General features: G+C 48.7%; 1 protein-coding gene across 11 annotated transcripts in view; it reads right to left on the minus strand.

The window, feature by feature from the left end:
• The window catches only part of FRMD4A (FERM domain containing 4A), a 567,858-nt gene that overhangs the window by 76,476 nt on the left and 473,030 nt on the right, over window positions 1-18,352 (minus strand). For all 11 annotated transcript variants that reach the window (XM_075926045.1, XM_075926048.1, XM_075926044.1 and 8 more), the window contains exon 8: window positions 14,467-14,550. In XM_075926045.1, the coding sequence (XP_075782160.1) occupies window positions 14,467-14,550 (84 nt within the window). The remainder of the gene's footprint in view (window positions 1-14,466; window positions 14,551-18,352) is intronic.

Below are 18,352 nucleotides of genomic sequence, written 5' to 3' on the forward strand. Positions count from 1 at the left end.
TCTAACAGAGACTACCCAGGCAGAATGAGACTCTATTCAGCCCCAGAGAAAAGGAAGCCAATGCAGAATATAAGATGGGATTTTAAGGGGAAAGGGTTCTGAACAGTGCTAGTTTGAAGGGAAACTGGGATCTATTTCTGTGACATTCTTCTCAGTGACTCAGCCTCCTCACCTATAAAGTGGGTCTAATCTCACTTACCTACTCTACACAGGTATTGTGAGGTTGGATTCACTTATATTTGCAAAGTGGGTTTTGTTTTATTTTCAAGAATGAAAGCTTTGCTTCAGTATCTCCTTTGCAGGCCTGAAGGAGCCACTGATCCTGATGGCAGGCTGGGTCCTGAGCCTTCAGAAGCAAGGCTCAGTCCTGACTGCTACTGCACAGTGAGGAAAACCATACCCAGAGTTGGCTTCACTTGAGGCTTATTATTATCTAAGGCCAATTTCTTAGCACCCACAACACTGCAGAGTAAGCCAGCCGTGACTTCCATCCTTAACTGCCCACATTCTCCCCCAACTAGTGAAGCTGATAATGAAAGTCATGGAACCTATAAGCCACACTCTTGAGGGCACAAAAGGGCAAATTATAGACCAGCTTGAGACCTCGTTGACATGGGTCTCTTTTGATTTCGATGAAGTCACTCCTGATTTACACCCAATTCGCCTTGCCAGCTGGTTTTAAAGCCGTGTAGCACCAGCCTGGTTTTCTCGCCTACATCACTGTAAATCAGGAATAACATCAAAGAAATCAATTGAGTTACACCAGTGTAAACCAGCCTGAAAGGAGAATCAGATCCTCAGGTGCAAAATAGCCTCTCCTGGTCATTGTGCCTTTTCACTAAGGATGGAGATTCTCTGCTGTGCTTCTGGTATGTCGACACTGCAGTTAGACACCCAGAGCTGGCTCCTGTCAACTGTCTCCTGGCTGCTGGTTCACCTTGTAGGGTCCTAGCGCCTGGGCTCCAACCTGAGCCCAAATGTCGATACCAGAAATAAACAGGTCTGTGGGCCCAAGTCAGCTGGGACAGGCCAAATGTTGGGGTTTAACTGCAGTGCTGACATTCTCCCAGGCACAGCACCGAACTTACAACCCAAGGGAAGGCTAATGTGCCTTTCCGCCAGGGGTGTGCCTTCCCAGTCCTGAGCTGAGCTTGGGGCTGCATAAGTCCCTGGCATAATTCAGCCAGGCCTGGAGGCCTACGTTACAGCAGCCTCGCTACAGGCCACAGCACTGTCTGGAAACTCTGCAGAGCTGCATATTGCAGTCCTGTCCCCAGCACGCCTCCATCTTGGGCTTGAAATCAAGCCATCAGGATGCATCCTTAGGGCTGTGTACCTCTGCCTTAGTTGCCATCTTTTTTTCTAATTGCTGGGAACTGGACCATGTAGGCCCAACTTGCTGCCTAGCCTCTTCCCTCCAAGTCCTTGCCTTTAACTAGAACAACAGCCCTACTCCTTTTCCCAAGGTTCCACCGTAGCCCCGCCCCTTTCCACAAGGCTCCACCCATTTTCCTATGGTGCTGCTCCACCTCTTCCCCTGAGGTCCCACCCTTTCCTCCACCTCTGCCCCAAGCTCTATTCCCTTCTCTGCTTTTCTCCCACCAAGGCCCCACCTCTTTCCCCAAGGTCCCCTTCCCCTTTGCCTCTTCCCCCAAGGCACAGTCCCCTCACTAGGGTTGCCAGGTGTCCAGTATTGGCCCGGACAGTCCAGTATTTGTGGCCTCTGTCCGGTAAAAAAACCAGAAAATACTGGACAGCGCTGGGAATGCCTGGCTCAGAGGGAGGGGGGAGTGCACTGGGATGGGGGATTCTGTGGGGGGCCTGGCTCTGAGGCAGGGGTGAGTGAATTGGGATGGGGGGCATTGGGGAGCCTGGCTCTGGGGGAGGGGTGAGTGCACTGGGATAGGGGTGCTGAGTGTGGGGCTATTTATTTATTTATTTTTTTGCTTAGCAACTTTGGTCTCCCCCCCCCTCTTTTTTTTTTGCAACAGAATTTTTTCCCAGTGCTTTTTTGGGGGGGAGGGGGGAAGAGGGAGGTGGTGTTCAGTATTTTTTGTTAAGCCATCTGGCAACCCTACCCTTCACTCCTCTCTCCCCCTACCTCCAATGCTTGCTGGATCATTTCAAGGAGCCTACTTGCAGATTGGTTCTGGCTGAGTGGGGGCTATTGTGGGTTAATGACTCCCCCTGACATACGGTAACTTGGTTTTTGGTTCAGGTGGAATTTAGGGTTGCCAGGTCCAGTTTTAGATTGGACTTTCTGGTTGAAAACTGGACATGTCTGGGTAAAACCTGGACTGTCTGGATAAACACGCAGATGGGTGACAACACTAAAGCTTGCTCTGAGGGAATCTTCCCCCAAGCAGGAACTGAAGGCCCCTTTTGAGGTCCCTTTATGCTTCCCCTGTCCTTTTATATGATGTAAAGGGCCAAGGTAGGGTGGGGTCAGAGATGATCTCACCCCAACTGCTTAGGGACCCCGGTCCTGGAGGCTTTGTGAAAATCTTTGCAAAACATGTCACTTAACAACCGTTCTGCGTACATAACAGTATCTTCTCTCTGTTCCTTCCCCTTGTATTTACTACTATGTTAGAGCCATGAGCATGGAGACAGGATCTTTGTTGCAAAGGCGCTTGTCTATCCCTGCTGCGTAAAGTTCAGCTGAAATCATAACCCTATCTGCAAGATCCCAACTAGCTGCCATGCAAAGGACAGGTCACTGTGACTTCTTAAACAGGAGGGGAATCAGAAGCTGGATGGAAGGGGAGAAAATCCTGTTTTCACGCAAACCATCTCTACTTTGCTCATCCCTTTTAGAGAACTTGGAGAAGGAGGGTTCCCCTCAGGCCAGCACACCCAGAATCCTAAGGCAGGCTCCAGAATCAGTAATCTGGGATGGCCGATGTAGTAAGTGACTATGTAACTGGCTCTTTGGCATAACAGAACATTTCATAAAATAATCCAAAGGGAAGGTGGGAAAACAAACGCTAACAAGCAGACAACGGGGGAGTAGGAATAGGATCACTTCTAAGGAGAAGGTTTTTCAAGTTGGCTTCACTTAAACATCCCTGCCATTGTGTGTGCAAGTGACATACTCCCCTCATTTATTCCCTTAGGCTAGGTCTATCCTGACGCTTTCATTGCTAAAGCTTTTGTTGCTCGGCTGTGTAAAAACACCCTGAGCAACAAAAGCTTTAACTGTGAAAAGTGCCCATGTGGACAGCACTTAATCATCGGCAGCTGCGCTCCCATCAACGAAACTACCGCCCCTCATTGGAGGTGGTTTTATTTTGTGGCTGAGAGAGCTCCCTCCCGGCGACAAAAAGCAGCCACCCAGCACACGTTCCAATGAAGCGGCCGTAAGATGCCCCCATGCAGACGTAGCCTTAGAAGTGATTCCCCAGCTAATCCTGCCCAAAATGGTAACATAAAAAAAAAGCCTGTAAATGTTAGTGAACCAATGGGCACAAGGGAGGTGGTGTGAGAATTCGGGCTCTAGCCCCACCCCAAACATCTACACTGTTCTTTTTAGCCCGGTCCTCACCCCTGCTAGCCCAAATTGGCAGACTTGAGCCCTGAGATATGGGGCTGTGGTTTTTTTACTGTTTTGTAGACACAGACTATGTGTCGCCTGGGCATACTACTTACAGTAAAAGGGGCTGTTCGCTCTCCTGAGAAACATCACAGAATATGTCACTTACAGAAAGTGAAGGTCTTAGATTCAATAATGTTAGAGCCAAATTCTGGCCTTCCATTCGTGCAAGTGGCCCCTACTGAAATCATGTGTGTCCTCTGAAGGCAGGATCTGGCCCTTACAATTAACATTTGGAACAATCACTGAATTACAGGACTACACAGATGTTGGATGGTCTCCAGGCTACATCCTTCCCACTGATAAAGAAGAACAAAAAAGACTTACAGTCCTTTGAAATGTCCTTCTCAGCCCAGTATTACTTAGGGGCCAGATCTGCTTCTGTTTCAGATGGCTGCAGTTCAGGAGTCGCTGCCCAGAAATCAATGGAGTTATCCCCAGTGTGTCGCGTGAGAGCAGAACCCACCCCCATGTGTGCTGCTTTGCTCGGGGTTTTGTTCTTTGTAGTTCAAATTCATCCCTGATGTTCACTTTACTCGCTTCACTCCCACGGCTGCGCATCTCCTCCTATCTGTGCAGTGCCTCTGAGCTTTTGTTTGCTTTTGTTTGCTTTTGTTACAAATTATTAAAATACATGAAATAACTGCATGTTTCTTACATCATTTCCCCTTGGGCGTGGAAGCTAATCAATGGCACATTTTGCTCGCAAGCAAAGCCCTGTCTTTACAGAATGTTCTCAGAAGGCCGTGTGGTCCCTGGCTGAGACACTACACTGGAAGTTAAAAGACCTGCATTCTGTTCTTGGCTTTGACTCAGCCTGCTGAGTGAACTCTGCCAAGCCACTTCATCACCCTATGCCTCAGTTTCCCCATCCGTAAAATGAGCCTGCTGTCAAATGCTTGGCAATCTATGGAAGAAATGTGATATATAAGAGTATTAGTCCTCCTTCCTTATTTCCTTCTCTTTTGCACCAGATAATAAAACCTGGATTACACTGACGCCATGAAAGCATACTGCCTTACAACCCCCCCTTTTTATATGATGTATTGTTTTGCGTCTTCTTTTTCATTGCCACTGCCACATGCAAGACATCATCTGACACAGAGGCTACATTCTGTCTCCAGTTTTGCTACAAGGGGGTCTCCTCAACACATGCCAATGAAAACAAATAAAGCAATTCACTCAACAGGACAAGCAATAGCAGTGTTTTAGTACAAGTTCTCATCTATCGTTCCAGCTGCTCATCTTTTCGCTGTTACTGACAGCTATACAAGTGCTGGGGCATTGGCTGGGACCACCTGCTGCTGTCATGGTGACAGCACTGACTCCAGATTGTCGCCATGTCAGTGACATATAAGCTCATGTACAGCACATGCCAAAGGCAGAGGCCATTTAACAAAGTGACTAATGCTTGGTAGCAATGCAATAACATGAAGCTGAAGACTGCTTCTCAGCTAGTAAACAAGCCTGTGAATGCTGCAAAAGAACCATTTATATGAATAAAAAAAATGAGAAGTCCTGTGGCACCTTAGGGTATGTCTACACTACAGCACTAATTCGAACTAACTTAGTTAATTCGAATTAGTTAATTTGAACTAAGCTAATTCGAATTAGCGCATCTAGATTTAAAAACTAGTTCGAATTAGCGTTTTGATAATTCGAACTAGCATGTCCACACTGAGTGGACGCTGAACCTAGGTTAAGGATGGCCGGAAGCAGTGCCGGCAGGGCATCAAATTAGGACTTAAGAGGGTGGAGCTGCTGTTCTCAGGGGTTCCCCGCTTACAAAGCAGTCCTGGCTTGGAGTGCCCTGAGTGCCCACATTGGGCACATCACAGCACTCAGCCATCAGACCACACTTGCCGCAGGCTGCCATCCGGAGGGGAGGTAAATCAAGGGGCTTCAGGAGAGCTTCCACCCCAAGGAGCCCGCAGAGCCAGCCCAGTCCTCCCCATCGGGGGCTCGTGCCCCATTCCTCCCTCACCTCCTTCCACTTACCCCTCCCTAGCCCCCCTTCCTGATGTACAAAATAAAGGACAATTGTGTTCAAAAATAGAAACTCTCTTTATTGAACAAAACTTGGGAAGACTGGGAAACGGAGGTGGGAGAGGGGAAGACAGAGGGTGGGAGAGGGGAGGGCAACTAAAATGATTAGGGGTTTGCAACAGGTCCCATATGAAGAGAGGCTAAAGAGACTGGGACTTTTCAGCTTAGAAAAGAGGAGACTGAGGGGGGATATGATAGAGGTCTATAAAAGCATGAGTGGTGCATAAAGAAAAGTTCTTCATTAGTTCCCATAATAGAAGGACTAAAGGACACCAAATGAAATGAATGGGTAGCAGGCTTCAAACTAACAACAGAAAGTTCTTCTTCACAAAGCAAATAGTCAACCTGTGGAACTCCTTGCTGCAGGAGGCTGTGAAGGCTAGAATTAGAACAGAATTTAAAGAGAAGTTAGATAAAGTCATGGAGGTTGGGTCCATGGAGTGGTATTAGCCAGGGAGTAGGAATGGTGTCCCTGGCCCCTGTTTGTGGAAGGCTGGAGATGGATGGCACGAGACAAATGGCTTGGTCATTGTCTTCGGTCCATCCCCTCCAGGGTACCTAGTGTTGGCCGCTGTTGACAGACAGGCTACTGGGCTACATGGACCTTTGGTCTGACCCAGTACGGCCATTCTAAACTCAGAGCTCAGGGTCGGGGGTCTCAGTGGACCACCTTGATTTTCATGCCAACCTGCTCCTGGGTGGCCAGGCTGGCAGCTCTCCTGCCCTAGACGGACACTTTCCTGTGCCTAGTGCGGAGGTCGTGGATGAGGTCCACGATGTCTGCACTAGACCAGGCAGGCGCCCACCTCTTGCGGACCCCGGCAGGCTCCTGGGAGCCGCCAGCCTGGTCCCGGGAAGAAGCGGAGGGCTGGGTGGCAGCGGGTGGTTGGCTCGAGCCGTGCCAGGTGCAGGGTCTGCTGGCTGGGTGCTGGCAGGCTTGCACCTGGCACGGGCACCGTAGGCAGCCCATGCCCCTTTAAGGGCTCCGGGGCCGGGAGGGGGGCAGAAGAGTTTCCCTGGTGGTGCCCAGAGTGGCCACCAGGGCAAGCTGGGGAGGGCTAGCCTCCCACTAGTTCTAATTAAGTTTCTGCACAGCCCTTAATTCGAACTAGTTAATTCGAACTAGGTGTTAGTCCTCGTGGAATGAGGTTTACCTAGTTCGAATTAAGCACACTGCTAGTTCGAATTAAGTTCGAACTAGCGGTTTGCATGTGTAGCGTCTATCAAAGTTAATTCGAACTAATGTCTATTAGTTCGAATTAACTTTGTAGTGTAGACATACCCTTAGAGACTAACAAAAAAATATATAGTATCATGAGCTTTCGTGGGAAAAACCCACTCCTGCAGATGAGATGATCTTGAGCGGAGAAATAAAGGGGGACCATCAGAATAAAAAGAGAGAAGGAGAAAAAAAATTACCTGTAAATTGCAGTCCGGGTGCTAATAAGGCTTATTGAGTGGGCTGGAAGTGTCCCATACCTAGCTTTTGATGTCAATAGGGCAGTGGTCCCCAACCATTTAAGGTTGCTGGGCGCCAGGGGGCGTGGCCGTTTGCCCGCCGGATGCCAGAGGGCGGAGCCCCCCCCATAGCTGCGTGCCTGGGGGTGGGGCCCCTCCATAGCCACGTGCCGGGGGGTGGGGCCCCCCCATAACTGTATGCCCGGAGGCAGGGCCCCCTTCAAGGGCTGCGCGCCCGGGGCCAGTGCCCCCCCCAATCGCCGCGAGCCCAGGGCCGGTGCCCCCCCCAAGCGCCGCACGCCCGAGAATGGCGCCCCCCCCAAGTGCCGCGTGCCCGGGGCCGGCGCTCCCCCCATGAGCCGCGCGCCCAGAGCACGGGCGGCCAATCCATGGCGTTCCTGGGGCCGGTGCTCACCGTGTGCCATGTGCTTGGCCTATTTGAAATCATGGGATGGTGGGCGGGCAAAGCCCGCCCACCTTCTAAAAGCCCCTCTCCAACCTTATGGGAGGGACACTGGACCCATGTTCAATGGCCAGGCCAGCCCCGAGCACTTGGCGGGCACACACAAATGTCCCTGCGGTTCCCCTGGCACCCGCGGGCACCGTATTGGGGACCACTGCAATAGGGTGTTGAATGAAAGGAAAGCAGGTACTATAATATGTTAAACAGGTCAAGTCTTTGTTCAGGCCTGAACAAAGACTTGACAGGTAATTTCTTTTCTCCCTCTCCCTTGTTCTGAGGGTTCCCCTTTTTTTCCTCCACTCAATGATAATATCTATCTATCTATCTATCCATACATATATATGTAACAAACATATATATTTGTTGTGGCCCCTTAGATACTAAAGTTACAGACTAACACGGCTACCCCCATGAGACATTTATATGAACAGGGCTTGACGAACCGCAGTGAAAGCCGCTCGCCAGCCCTGCACTGTGCATGCGCAAGAGCCGCATTGCGCATGCGCGCGCCGCCGGTAAACGGGACGCCAGGCTGAAATCTACTTGCCACGGGCAAGCAGATTCAATAGATTGTCGAGCCCTGTATATGAATGTTACCCTGCAAGAAAGAATCCTTGTGAAGATCTTATAAGCATGAAGATCAAGAATTCCCTCTGCAGAGCACAGCTTACAAAACCAGAAAGCAGACAACTTGTAAGCCAGAATAGGGCCAGAATTCCAAAAGAGCTCAGAGCCAGATTTTCGAGTGCTAAAGTTCTTACAATTAAGGCCGGATTTTCAAAAATATTCAGCTTCCAACATGCTGAGCTGTTCTTAATATCTGGCGGCTTCTTGTTGGTACCTTAATGAAAATCTGGCCCATGGTTCTTCCATTTCCATCAGTGCTTGATAGGCTATGTCTAGACTGCAAGCTTCTTTCGAAAGAGGCTCTTTCGAAAGATACTTTCGAAAGAGCCTCTTTTGAAAGAGAGCGTCTAGACTGCACGTTGAACTTTCGAAAAAGCGGCTTGCTTTTTCGAAAGAAAGCATCCAGTGAGTCTGGATGCTCTCTTTCGAAGAAGCCCTATTTACATTGAAGAACGCCTTCTTTCGAAAGAGGAACTTTCGAAAGAAGGCGTTCTTCCTCGTGAAATGAGGTTTACCGCCATCGAAAGAAAAGCCGCGTTCTTTCGATTTAATTTCGAAAGAACGCGGCTTGAGTCTGGACGCAGGGGAAGTTTTTTCGGAAAAAGGCTACTTTTCCCGAAAAAACCCCTGAGTCTGGACACAGCCATAGAGTTCAACTCTGTATCCTGCTGAATACCTACATTCAGGGCTGGATTACGATGCTGGAAGCATACACCAATGTTTAGGGCCTCAGTTTCTATGGCTGCCTGGTCAGACCAGAATCTCATTGTTCATTTTAAAAAATCATCTCTCTAGCTCTCATGGATACAAAGAAAAATTTGCAAACATGACACATAAAACTGATGCCTGTTTGAGTCTGCAGAGAGCCTGAAACAGTAGCTCCAAGAGTTATGAATTGCCCCATCCGTCCTTATTCTGAAGTCTGCTGCCACCCCAAGAAGGGGCAGGCCATGTTGTGGGGGAAAGGCAACAGTATGGGGTCAGTGCCACAAAAGTCTATGGAGTCTGAGCCTAAGATCTCAGACTGACTTAACACAGCCCTGGCTACATTTAAATACATCACTCTGTATCTCTACCAATTTCAAGTTCAGAGCAACAAGAGCAGTAGGGGGTTTGTCTGCACTGCATCAGAGAGATGTGATACCCAGTGTGGGCAAAGAATGTGTGTGAGCATGCTAAAAATAGCAATATGGATGTAGAGGCACAAGTAGAGGCTGGGCCTAACCCACCCAACTCACTGGGTCTGAGCACGGATGGTTAGCCCCAGCCTCAGCCAATGCCACAACATCCACACTGCTATTTTCAGTGCACTAGTTCAAGCTATTCTAGTGAAAGTCCATCTAACTGGGCTGAGAACGACACCTGCCAAATGCACTGCAAACCCACCCAAGGTGATCAGCACTTCAGGGTTTGGCCCATAGGAAGAATGTATATGTGCACATGTAGGTAACATGTAGGGCACGAGTGGGCAATAATTTTTACCGGGGGCCACTTAAAAATTTTTGGTACATGCTCTCAGGCCGGCTCCAGGCCCCTTGCAAGGGGCGGGGCCTCAGGCAGAAGGGGTGGGGCTGCAGCTACAGAGAGAGTGAAAGAGTGCGTGTGTGTGGGTGTGTGAGAAAGTGAAAGAGAGACACTTTGGCTGTGTCTACACTGGGCCACTTATTCCAGAAAATCAGCCGCTTTTCCGGAATAAGCTGCGAGCTGTCTACACTGGCCCTTGAATTTCCGGAAAAGCAACGATGCTCTACTGTACAAAATCAGCCTCTATTCCGGAAAAACTATTCTGCTCCCGCTCGGGCATAAGTCCTTATTCCGGAACACTGTTCTGGAAAAGGGCCAGTGTAGACAGCCCAGTAGTCTTTTCCGGAAAAAAGCCCCGATCGCGAAAATGGCAATCGGGGCTCTTTTTCAGAAAAGCGCATCTACATTGGCCACGGACACTTTTCCGGAAAAAGGGCTTTTCCGGAAAAGCAGCCTGCCAATGTAGACGCTCCTTTTCTGGAAAAACTGAAAACGGAATAGTATTCCGTTTTAAGCATTTCCGGAAATTCATGCCAGTGTAGACACAGCCTTTGTGTGTGAGAGACAGACATTGTGACATAGATTGAGTGTGTGTGGCACAGAGACAGGAGGGTGTGTGGCCGTGATTGTGTGTGTGTGGCACAGAGACAGTGACGCACAGACTGGGTGTGTGTGGCAGACACACAGAGAGGGTGTGTGCTGGGTAAGTTTCTGAGAGAAGCCACGCTCTGTCTCTGTGCGGCTAGGTCTAGACTTCGGGGCTTTATCCTTTTCCACCATTTGGCCCAGTCTAGATGGGACCAAATGGCGGAAAAACCTCCTCTTTCGGCAGAGCCCTTATGCCTCATAGAACGAGGTATACAGGGCTCCCTGACAGAGCGCGTTTGCTCTTCTGTGAAGAAAAGTGGAAGAGCAAACGTGTTCCTTGGATGTGGCAGAGTTTCGCCAGAGGTATCCCACAAAAACACCGTAATCTAGACGTAGGCTGAGGGAAATCTGTCCTGCTCTGTTGTCTCCTTGCAACCCTGTTCTGCACTCCTCTGAGTCACATGCTTCAGATTGGAGCAGCTCTGCTGACTGTGTGTCTCTATGACCCTGGCTCTGAAGAGACGGGGTACAGCGGCAGGGGAACACTCTGACTTCAGCACTCCCCACCCCTCTCTTCCCTCCATACAGCTAGCAGGAGAATCCTGGAAGCAGCTTGATGCTGGACAGAGCAAGGTGGGAGGAGGGGCAGCTGAACACATGTTGCCTGCTGTAAGTATGCACCTCTGCTAATCAGCTGGGCGGGCCGGATTCAGCCCCTGAGTTTGCCCATCCCTGATATAGGGTCAAGTTCCCCCTTGGTTGGCCTACCAACCAAATGGGGGGGCGTGATGATGAAAGGGACTCTGTTCTCCCACCGAGCCTGCTGCTGGCACACTTGGCCCCTCTCTCCGACAGCCAGGCCCAGGTGGGAAGTGGAGAAGGGTCAGGTCCCGCTGCTTCTGATGCGGGGTTGTTGCTCCATGCACTGTGCAGCAGCTGCCTGACAGAGCCTAGTGAGGGCGGTGGTGGCAGTGAGCCATACCCTGTCTGGGCCAGCTGCTGGGGACAGAGGCCAAGTGAGTTGAAGCCCCTTCTTCCACCAGCACGTTTCCGGCTGGCTTGGTCCCTGTCTCCAGCAGCCAGGCCAGAGGGGCCCAGCTGGACTCTCTCAGGCAGCTGCTGCACTGCACAGAGCAGTGACTTTCAGCCACGTGAGGAGCAGCCCTCTCCTGCTCCCTGCCCACGCCTGGCTGCCAGGAAGAGGGGTGGCTGCCTTGGCCTGGGCACAGGATGATGGAGGAGCAGCTGGCCAGAGGAGGTCACATGTCCTCCCCTTTAGAATGTGCCTTCCCAGGATGGCACAAAGCATCTACACGTCACAATTACTGAAGCAGTGGCAGTTAGATAAAGGTGCCCACCATGTAGTTTCTGTTCACACTGAGTTCACATATAGCTGCATTATGACAGAGAGCTGAAGCCAGAAGTGGTCATATACATCTGCAGTGGATGAATATACACATACAATCAACATCTCTATTTTGTCCTAACCAAAGCAGTTACAGCTTTATACTCCCTTTAGTTAGCTTTTGGGAAATGGAAAGTAAGTCCACAAAAGCAATCGATGAAGCATTTTAAACATTCCCTTGCTGTGCTGGAAACATCCCAGCATAGCTTTGTGCCAAGGCAGGAGAACCAGAGCGTGAAACTGAGGGCAAATGGCAAACGAAAGCGTGAAATCTGCTTTCACCGTATCATCGCAGTGAGACCCCACGGGCAGAGCCACAGCAGAAAAGTCAACAAGTAAATTGGAGTTACAAATTCTTTCCAGTTAGATCATCTGACATTTGACCAATATCCCAGGGAAGTGACTGTGGCGCTGATTCCCTGCGAGGACAAATGAAGGAAGAAAAACTGTTGTTCAAAATAGTGAAGTTGGGTAAGAACTTGGTCATTGAAGTGAAACCAGGATCACAAGGGATTCTCATGGGTAGTTTATTACCAAAAAAGCCCAACAACTTTCCGACATGTTCCTGCCTCCCTTATTCCTATGATTTTACCATACGTGTGTGAGGACTCGTGTTAACTTACATGTGACTAGGAGGAAGGACTTGTCCTTGCTAAATCGCTGTAAATCGTATGATTTTAAATAGATTCTCTGGCTTGACCTACAAAATTGTGGCCAGTTTCCAGTTCAAGGGAGTGTGCATAGGAGGATATAGGCTGCCAGGCCTTTGTTGCTAGAGTCTTTGCTCTTGCACTCATCAATCCAGGAGTTTGGCAAGGTCCAAGGGTGTATGTGAGAGCTCAGCAACTGGCTGTGACCAGTATGTTCCTAAGAAAAAGCAAAATCCGCAGCTGGACCAAAACCCAATGGACTGGTAAAAGCTGGGAGCCCAGGCTCTGTGCTGGTGGATTTAGGGGTGAGGCTTAGTGGTGACAAGCAATGGACTCTGGAGCAGTGAATGAGCTGTCTAGTTTCCTCTGGAAAAGGAAAGAGACCCTGCAGAGAGGGGGCATGCGTGAGTGTATAGGAGGGTAATAGGTCAGGTCTGCCTTTGGAGAGGAGACCAAACTCTTGGCAAAGGAGACAGTAGGCTCCTCAGATGTTCTCTCCCCCACTGTGAGCGCAGCCAGCCCATGAAAGAAGCAACGGGCACTGGGCATCTATGGCTGCACTTTTCAAGGTTTCAAAAAGGGTCAGTGTGCTGGGTCAGAGACAGAGATACTGACGAGCTGCCTGTGCCTCAGCCTACATTTCTGAACTCTACTCTGGGATTCTTCAAACTTCTTCCAGTGAGCTCGGAAAGTGGTTCACAGCTTTGCAGATTAGCTCTTGTTCAGCTGTGCACCAGTGACGGCTAATTCCAGTGTGTAGCCTCATTAAGGGAAAGGGACAGGATCTCTGGGGAATCAAAAATTAGAAAACGAAAACCATATTCCCTGCCAACATCAAATTACTAGGCTGCAGAAACTAATGGTGTAGCGGAGAAGTGAACTGCTCTCTCGCTGCCAGGCTTGGGGAGCCCAGTTCTTTAAAGATGGAAGAATCACAACCAAAAAAGCAAATCAATGCATCGTCCTAGGATCGAACGGCCCTTCCTCCAACTAGTTCCTATCGGCCCTGCTGAAAAGGCTGGGAGGGGCAGGCCAAGAAGTTATGTGGGAGGGGTGGGTGGTAAATGGGGTGTTTACTCTAACACACCAACGGATTTTGTTTTCAATACAATAACACAGGAAGTGGAAAAGGTAATGTAACCCTTCACACCTACAGAGTGCTTAACACGTTCCGAGTTCTGTACGGGCGCTGGATCTGAGTAGAGCCTTCCATACATGGCCAGCCCCTGCTTATACAGGAGAAGAATCAGACCCTTTGGCCTTGGATAGTCCATGCAGACAAGATTTGCAGGATCAGGCCCAATGACTCCTTCTTGCTTATGGGCCCAATCCTTCTCACCTTCCTCATGCCAGCAGTCCCCCAGAGCCCCTCTCTTCACTGCCTTGTACCCTGGGTGGCTATTTAAGCCTGTGCAAAAAGAGTGCAAAATGGGTATAAGATGCTACCGTTTCAGACTGGGAGCACTCCACATCCACTTTGCATAGATGCAAATGGCTGCATAATGTATGAGTGGAGAATCAGGCCCATTGACTTCAGTGGGACCTACTTGCATGAGTGAGGCAAGAACCACTTGGGTCTCAAACCTCTCCTTGGGGCTGGGGAATAGTAGCGCACCTCACTGAGAGATGGGGAAACTGAGGCACGGAGCAGTTAAAGTAACTTGCCCAAGACCACAGGGTAAGTCAATGACAGAGATCTAGGATTTCAGGTCGGTTTGCTGGTAGCTAGCCAGGGTTGCCTCACAATGGCTGTGTCTAGACTGCATTCCTTTTCCGTAAAAGGGATGCAAATTAGACACATCGCAATTGCAAATGAAGCGGGGATTTAAATCCCCCCGCTTCATTTGCATAAACATGGCTTCCCAAGGAATAAGGGATCTTTTGGAAAAGGCTTTATTTTCCAAAAGATCCCCGTCTAGACTGGTGCTTTTTTCCAGCAAAGCTCCGAGCCGGAAAAAAGCGGCAGCCATATTTATGCAAATGAAGCAGGGGGGATTTAAATCCCCGCTTCATTTGCAATTGCGATATGTCTAATTTGCATCCCTTTTACGGAAAAGGGATGCAGTCTAGACACAGCCAATGTGTGTGACAATTACAGGAATACATAGATTACCAGTAAGCAAGGGATGGATGCTCCTTCAGGGCTTGCGTTGGAAGGGCTGGAAGCTTCTTCAAGTCGGTTTTTACAATTTCATTGCTGAAAGAGAGAGAGAGAGAGTTCAAAAGAGGGATCAGACTACAAGAAAGCCTCCACAATATCTGATATGCCCGACCCTGCTGGCTGGCTCTGCATCTGTTCCTCCTTAACAAAATGCACTGGGGGCTCTTTCCCCTTCTCTTTTTTAAAGGCAGCGTCATAATTCTCCCCCTCTCCCCACCCCCCAGTACCACACTCAGAGCAGAGCTCTCCTGGCAGGTTACATGTATTCATTTCGTATCATCACCTCAAAATATAAATACCCCACAATGCTACAGTGTCATTGAACAGCCCTGCGGGCAAATGCATGTGGCTAGAGGAGCAGGGGGAAGAAATGGCCGCACAAGGCACCTTTGTTTAAACAGTTCCCATCTGGTGCAAAATGTAGCATTTTGTTGTCATAGCAATCCAGGCTGCTTGTTAGCACATCACCAGGGTGATTTGCTCTTTGCACTGGTTCCTCCCTGAGCAGGGGCCAATTTGAGGCCTATGTCCTGTTATTCAAAACCTTCCCTGGGATTGGATCCAGCCACCTGTGAGATTGGCTGCCCCACCCACGACCTCCCATGGCGGTCGTGTCCCACTGGAATGATGAAACTACAGGCTGATACGGGGGAAGTAGGTCAATGGGCAATGAAGTGATCGTGAGAAATGGAGCTCAACTCTGGAACTTACTTGTACAGACTCGCAGCAAGCCCTCCCCACAATAACTAAGAACATTGAAAAAATTCCTATAAACCAATCAGGCTGCTTCCGCTTCTTCTATAGATGAGAAAGGAAAAACTGAGAGAGCAAGAGTGCGAAGAGCCTCTCAGAGACAATGGTAATAGAGGCAGTATAAGACATCATGCATGATGCAAAACACCAGAGTTAAGACGCTCACCGACTTCCCCTTTAACAGCAATTTTTCCTTGCCCAATAAATCATGAATTTGCAGTACCCTCTCCCTCCAAGGATCACTTTCTGCCTGACTATCTACTGTGGCTCCTTCTTCTGTTGTGGGTTCTTGACACTCCTGGAAACATCTAATATGCAGACACTTGCATAGAGCAAGTTCTTGCTAATCTGGGCTTTTCTTTGAAGTTAATTGGAGTGCCCTTGGAAGGCGTCAGGCTAATAGTTTTAGAGACTGACACCCTATACTCTTGCAAAACAGGTACGGAGCAAAACTTAAAAAAACAACCAATGGTCCGGCAGCACCCTAAAGACAAACAGAGCAAGCAACAACAGCACAGTCAATGTCATTCACTCATTGGCCCACGTAGTTTTTGGCCTCATTGCTGAGTTGTTCTGTGGATGCTTCTCCATTGATAGATGGTATTTCACTGACGCCCATCTCACTAAATCATAGCCATTTTGTTGAAGACTTTCAGTTCCTATGAAGATGGGCTAGGCTCACACCCATGACACACAGAGGAAAAAATAACAATCACTGGGAGGCTAACTGATGGTGAGGTAGCAAGAAACCTCCCTTTGAGTAATAACTAGGGATCTCATTCTTCTTTGCACTGTGGAAATCTATTTCAGTCAATACAGTCTCAGAGGGGTAGCCATGTTTAGGGATGCTGGCATATAGTTGAGTAAACGATTAACTGATAAGCTTGGGCTTATCTGTTAATCCTGTTGACTACATGCACTTCCCCCTTGCTGCCTCTGTATCAGATGCGGCAAGGGGGGAGCAGAAGCTAGTGCCCATGAGGAGCTGGCTTTAAGCAGGCTTCCCACGAGCACTGGATACACCTGCTCCCTCAGTCTTTGATAGAGAGGCAGCAGCGCAGACAGTAAGGAGGGCAGGCTGAAGCCGAAATGTGTGGGGAGCCAACTTTCAAGCAAGTTCCTCATGTGCATCAGCTTCTGCAGACCCACCTGCCCCCCACTTGCTGCTTCCTACAGAGGCAGTGGGGGGAGGTAGGCAGGAGCTGGTTAAAAGCTGGTTCCCCACAGCACCAGCAGTGCTGCCTGACCTCCCCTGTTGTGCTGCTGCCTCTATGAGTGGCAGCACTGCGGGGCAGCAGGGGCCGGGGAGGCTGCCGCAAAGCAGCCTTTGTCCACGGTAAGCCTGGACCTGCCATGGACAGAGGCTGGTCCGTGGCAGCAACCCCTGTCTGCGGGGAGCTTGGACCCCTCCACGGATAGGGGCTGCTGCCACTCCATGCTGCTGCCTCTGTATCAGAGGCAGCAGTGCGGGGTGGCAGGCAGCCAGTCTTCATGGGGAGCTGGTTTCTAAATTGGATCCCCTCATTGACCAGCTCCCACTTGGCACCCTGCGCTATTGCCTCTGATACAGCTAAAATTTCATGCGGTTACACGACTATTCAATTACACGCTATCTCTAATCCCCAGCTGTGTTTGTCTGTAACTTTAAAAACAAGAAGTAGTCCTATGGCACCGTAGAGACTAACAAAAATATATAGTATCACGAGCTCATGATACCATAAGTCAACAGTTACACAGATGTAAAACGGATGCAAATGAGATGAGCATTGGCTAGAAGAAAGGTGCTAAGTTAATATATACTAACAATATGTGATTAGTTAAAAATGATGAGATATTTAAATTACATTCAGAACAGACAAGACCATTCTAGATCCTGATGACCACCACAGGTGAAGTGATTTATTTATGAACTCTCTCTGGTGCGGTGAAAGAAGAGATTGTGATGCAACTGACACTTGTTTGGACATGGTTGGCAAGCATTTTCCCACAGCATTTCTCCACTCACATACCACAGTAATGGCTGCTGCCTAAGAGCCAAGATGGGCATGTCTAAAGGCTAGATTAGAGTTTGTGGTCGTGTTTTAATTCAGGCTAATTGCTAGGCTAAGCCAGAAGATGAACCACAAATGAGTGTGTCCTGGAACAAACATCTGTAGAGTGTCTACACTAGCATTTAGAATTCAGTTAATTAACTGACAGTCAATTAACTTCAGTTAAAACAAGAGGACCACAAACTTCTACTTGAGAAATCCCTACAGATAGCACAGAGTACCTTGCAAAATGGATTCTAGTTTCTCGTCTGGATAAAGATATGCTGGAAAGTACCCACAAGAAATTGCTAGGGCACAAATCCCGTGCAAACTAGTAAGTCCTAGAATGAGAGTGTACAGTAGCTAAAATATAAATATTTGCCAATACATATATACCTAAATGCTTCCTATTCTAAGTGTACAGAAAAAAATGTAGTATCTCAGATACCAAAGTCAGAAGATTTTTGTCAAATGCTGATCTTTTATGGGATACTCTTGTCTTGTACACTGTCATTTGATTGTCAATCATTTTTAAGAGCAAATGTTCAAAAATCATTCTGTTTTTGTTTTTTTACTTCTGCAGGACATACATATCTGCACAAGTTTGAACAAGATGTTGCTCTATTCAGCATTATCTGCTGATCTGACCTTTATACTCTGTGGCTGATGGAAGAGACTACCCAGATAAAACCACTTTACCCCTTACAGAATTGATTGTATTTGCTTAGACAGGCAGGTCTCCTCTACAGCAACTGTGCACTCAACCCTTGCTAATTTTTTTGACATTGCAAAAGGCTCGAAAAAGTCAGTTCTACAAGAAGCAGCCAGCTCCCACGTTGTACCTTTGCTCAAGTAGGTTCCATACAAGAAATTTGTCTGATTTCTGACATCAATAAAGGGAAGTCTGAGAAGTTTCCAAAACACATTTGGGAGACGAAGGGAAGTGATTTCCAAAATGGGCCAAGCCTCGAATGAGAAAGCTGTCAAATAGATGGATGGCAAGTCTAGAAGTGATATTGCCAGTCTCTGAAAGGGTGAACTAATCTTGTGAACTC

Source organism: Pelodiscus sinensis, chromosome 1 (genome assembly GCF_049634645.1).
Source record: "Pelodiscus sinensis isolate JC-2024 chromosome 1, ASM4963464v1, whole genome shotgun sequence".
In the NCBI taxonomy this organism is placed as follows: Eukaryota; Metazoa; Chordata; order Testudines; family Trionychidae; genus Pelodiscus; species Pelodiscus sinensis.